Source organism: Gobio gobio (genome assembly GCF_949357685.1).
Source record: "Gobio gobio genome assembly, chromosome: 11".
NCBI classification, from domain to species: Eukaryota; Metazoa; Chordata; class Actinopteri; order Cypriniformes; family Gobionidae; genus Gobio; species Gobio gobio.
The window spans coordinates 23049459-23054602 of NC_137104.1; the positions used below are offsets into that span (position 1 = coordinate 23049459).

At 36.0% G+C, this 5144-nt stretch overlaps 1 protein-coding gene across 1 annotated transcript; it reads left to right on the forward strand.

Moving 5' to 3' along the window:
* s100v2 (S100 calcium binding protein V2) lies at positions 1-4665 on the forward strand. Its single transcript, XM_079828793.1, has 3 exons — positions 1-333; positions 2254-2385; positions 3908-4665. Exons 1-3 carry the CDS (start codon positions 322-324, stop codon positions 4064-4066), a joined length of 303 nt encoding a protein of 100 aa, XP_079684919.1. The 5' UTR covers positions 1-321; the 3' UTR covers positions 4067-4665.
* Positions 4666-5144: the final 479 nt, after the last annotated feature.

Below are 5144 nucleotides of genomic sequence, written 5' to 3' on the forward strand. Positions count from 1 at the left end.
ATACGGAAACATGGTTTTCCAGAGTTTTTTTCCAGAATGTGGAGTATGAAACCCGATCGTCTCCTCCCCGTTTGGTTTACTGTCCTAAAAAAGCATCAAATTACAGGAGACATTTTTTCCCATAGCGGTCACTGACACGGAAGGTGGGTTTGGTTTTTCTTTTCTTTTTTTCTTCCTTTTTTCCCCTGAGTGGGAGGACTCAGGATGTCAGCCAAGATGTGACAGAAGCGATGGGACACTGAGAGTGTAAAGTAGGAGTACTGCACGACGGGAACAGTAAAGTTTATCTAGAGGCAAGAAAATAAAATAAAATCACGTCAAATGGCGACAGAGGTATGTGGTGTACATTATGTTAACTATGTGTGATTGCTCATTTAGATTTAAAACGGGTTTCACGCAGGTTATGGGTGTTTTACGTAAACTGCGTTTGTCGGGTTCTTGAAACTTCGCGTCTGTCTTGTCAGTCTTAGTAATCTTCAGCACTTGACCGAAACGGTGTCATGCTGTAGTATGATATAGGCTTGGCTATCTGCTGTCAAATGAACTGTAGAACATTTGTTTCTATAAAGGTTTACGTTTTTTTTTTTTTTTTTTTAAGTTTTCTGTCTTCAATCAATAACTCGAAGTGCAACTGACGCATACCTCGTCTGTGCTGTTTTCTGTTTATTTTGTTTTTATGCGGAGATGTCTTTGTCTCGCTGTTATTCATGTCTCGTGTCATAACCCCTGCGTTTTATAGGACATGTAGATTGAAAAGAAATTCAACTTTTAAAAACTCTTTTCGAGGACGTGCGTTCTTGGCATCCCGCTGCGCTGAGTCACAGTGCATATAGCCTACGCGTCCTGTGTGAATGGTGCCTAACAAAGAAAGAATCTTAGAAATATGACCAGATAATTCAAGCCATATGAGTCGAGACCATCACTGCAATAAAACGTTCGCAACTTTATCTATGCAAACGAAACAATGATGATGTGTCAAAACCTATTGAGCTGCCTGCGTTCCTTCCCTAACCACCCCCATCGCGCCTATGATAGCCAAAAAATGCTGTCTAAGCAGGCAGCTCACTGGGGTTTGACATGCAGCCCATTGTGTAGAAATGGAAAGCACGGGGAATCAATCAGACTCTTTGCGTTGTTGTGCTTTGGCAGAGAGGACTCAAGATGAAGATCTCTGGTGGGAATGAATTGTCAAGGCTGCAATAGGGTTAGACATTAAAGGGATAGTTAATCCAAAAATGAAAATTGTGTCTTTACTTAGGCTACTCACCCTAACGTTGTTCCAAACCTATATGAGTTTATTTCTTCTGTTGAACACGAAATAGGCTAATAACAGTTGACGGCACCCATTGACTTCCAAAAGAAAGAAAAAAAATACTATTTTAGTCAATGGGTGCCGTCAACTGTCTGGTTACCAACATTCTTCAAAATATCTTCTTTTGTGTTCAGCAGAAGAAAGTCACTCATACAGGTTCGGAACAACATGAGGTTGATTAAATCATGACAAAAAGCTATCCCTTTAACCGTTTTTTATTATTGTAGCCACATATTTTTTATGCATTATTTCAGCATCGTAAATGTATTTTGAGCCATAACAATGGAACCCTAACCCTTTGTCTTAACAAAACAGGGAAATGGTTTCCATCATAAAAGGCTCCGCTTAGATAAATAAGGCACAGAGGGCGGGCTGTTATGGCCTGACATGCAGGTATTTCAGGTACTGTAGATAATGGTGTGAGAGTGAGCAAGGCTTGAATACACACAGTTTACAGACTCCATTAATAATGCTCTGATAATTTTGAAGAGATGCAAGAAAAGCACAAGCTTTTGGATCTTTAGAGGTGAATGGTCAATAAAACCGAGCGCATGTGATTGTTTCAGTCTGAATGTTTATTGTGCTTCATTATAAAAGACCAGAAGTAACAGATGTTAAATGACTAAATTAATAATATCTAAATACTACATTTTTAGTTGAATTATGATAGAGATATAGCAATCTCCCCATTTTTTTGTTTCTATGTTCTCTAAAGTGCCAACACATAGGTGGTTTTCTGAAGAACTAGACAGAAAAAAAAACTTCTTTGTGAAACAATTATGCTATTTTAAAGTTTCCTAATTTAGTTTTGGAGTTCTCCAACAACATGCATCAAAGGTCAAAAAAACATTTTAAGCAGTAAAACTGGCACCTATATTCTTCTTCTTATAATTATCTGTCTCTATTTGTACACAACATCTTTTACTCTCTTAATTCTGCAGTATTCTGACCTTGAGAAGGCCATTAACACCTTGGTCACAAACTTCCATGCTGCTTCTCCTGATAATCGGCCTACGCTGAAGACAGATGAGTTCAAGAACCTTCTCTCTTCCCAGATGCCAAACTTAATCAAGGTAAAACCATGTTGCCATTCATTCCAGCAGATAAGAATGTTTAAAAATGGTTATTACTCATGTCCAGTGTGAAAATGCTACAGTGAAATCAGTTTAATTTAATTGTTATCTTATGATAACAATAATGTTAGGCCTATTTCTTTTTTAAATAAGATTTTGCTGTAAATTATTGTAAAAATATTTTCGATATAAAAAGTATGAACTGTATAGCTTACGTTAATGTTTTTGCATTGTTTTATGGATATGTGTTCCTTTGGTGGTGTTTTGTGTGTGTGTGTCCTGTTAAACCCTTCATTATGGGGACTAAATGTGCCCAACAAAGATGGCAATATCTGAAATGCTTGTCCTTGTGGGGACATTTTTGGTCCCCATGAGGAAAACAACTAATAAATCAAGTATTGTTTTCTGAAAATATAAAAATGCAGAAAAATTATGTGATGGGTAGGTCTAGGGGTAGGGGTTAGTGTAAGGGGATAGAATATACAGTTTATACAATATAAAAATCATTATGTCTATGGAAAGTCCCCATAAAACATAAAAACGCAACGTGTGTGTGTGTGTAGGAAACAGTGCTCTGTCTTTGTTATTACTGGCCCCCTGTGCTGGAAAGGCCAGTTTTGCAGCTAACATGCAGGCTTAATTTATTATTATATCCATTACAATTATTTCAGTAGCAGTATATAGTTAGGAACAGTGTATGAGCTAATGTAAAAAACACCTTTATTTAATGTAGATAAGTTCTAATAACCACAACTGTAATTTTTTACCATAATTAAAATTTTTTCCATGTGTATAATGTGTGTGAAGGATTGGTTGGTTTCACGGAGAATGTTTCCCATAGTTTTTTGTCTTAGATAGAGGCGTGGTCTGATTACACAGATCAGTTTAAACTCAGGTTGAGCCAGCGAAGGACACTGGGTGTGGCTCCATTCAGGGAGCAAAATGGTGGCTGCCGTTGATCTGAAAGATAAATAGTTTCTCCTGCTCTTCAATTACAGCCAGTACCAGATCATGTTATGGCAGGCCTTCTACAGCTTGAGGGAGAACCTGTACATAGAAGATTTTATATTTATTTTAGTTGAATGAAGAGCATATGCTCGGAGGAATAGGATACTGTGACATTTGAACTGTACTTCAGTGTTGATACAATTGTGTTCGCAGTTCATGTTGTGACATGTTTGTAAGAAAAAATACTATACAGATTTAGAAAAAAAATCTTAGCCCAAATTAATATCAATCTTGTATATATGATTATGCAAGCAGTGCCATGCTTAATTTAATTGGATTATATTTAAAGATTATAACTGAAAGTTTGAATCTACTCACTGTATTTGAACTTAATTTTACTAAACAAGATTAAAGGGGTGGGGGCTCCTAAGAGTATTGAAATTGCCACATGAGGGCGATAAAGTGCAATTTTTCAAATGCAAAAGAAGAAAAAAAAATGTTTTTTAAAATGGGTCACATTTTGACAGAATACATGAACATCAATAAGGATTTCCACTCTCTTTTTTTGCACTAGTCGGATCATTTTGGAGAAGTGCTAAAGCAAATGGGTGTGAAAGATGGAGAAGGCATCAGCTTCAAACACTTCTGGAGCCTGATCCAGAACTTGGCCACCACCCAGCATGGTCTGCTAAGCCAAGAGAAGTTGTCCAAATGCACCTGCCTTTTACTATGAGCCGCAGACTTCAGCTGTATCTGCCACTAAGATCTGGCCTCTCTGCATCTCTGCATTTATCCAGAACCACTCATCTCCAAACAAAAAACTAACTTTCCTTCCTAAACATTCCAATAAAATGCTGCAAAAATATCAAGATGTCTTTACATTAACTTTTTTTTTTTTTTAACATTGTGTCAAGCATTACAGTGATCATCTCTCCTCCAATCAAATATCAAGTAAATCCTAATGAACAGACAAGTTAACTAACTGCTTTATATTCCATAATTGAACTGGAGTTCAATTTGTTTTCACTTGCAACTTAAGTTAAAGCTTCCCACACAACTACATTTAACATGAATTGAGTGTTTCTCGGTAATTAAAAAATCAGCTTTTTTTTTTGTGTGGATTTTCTTATTTTTTTGTGATAACACTACATGTAAACTTACTGCCATAATAGTCTAAAGTATGTTTATTTTCACACATGTACTGAGTGGTTTTAGCAAACAAAGACAACATCAACATCAAAAACATTTATTTATATTTTGTAATACTGTTTTGTATGGCCAAAAATCAATAACACCCTGAATTATTGTTTAATAAAATTCACATGAAACAAATCCCTTGTTTTGACTTTTTTATAAACAATTGTACTTTTCATTTTGAATCAGCTGTGACTGTGCAGCACAAATACTACATCTGTCTTACGTAAAGAGTAAGGTCCTTTCTACACTTGTCCATTGAGTATAGACATTAATATGATGAATTGAATCGCAATATTCCTTTTTGGAACTGCTGCTAAGCTTGATCTGTCTTAATTTGCATTTAGACTTTTTTCATCCATCCATGTACAGTGAAAATTTACCATAGGCCTACACTCAAAAAAATAACTCATTGGACAACTCATTGGACAAACTCAATTTAATTGAGGGCAGGTTTTCCATCCAATAAATATGTGTAGCCCCAACTCATAAAAAAACTAATTCATGCAATGAAATGTAATTGAGTTGGTACAACTCAGTTTGAACCAACTTAATTGAGTTGGTCCAACTCAGTTTGAACCAATTTAATTTGGTTGGTCCAACTCAGTTTGAACCAA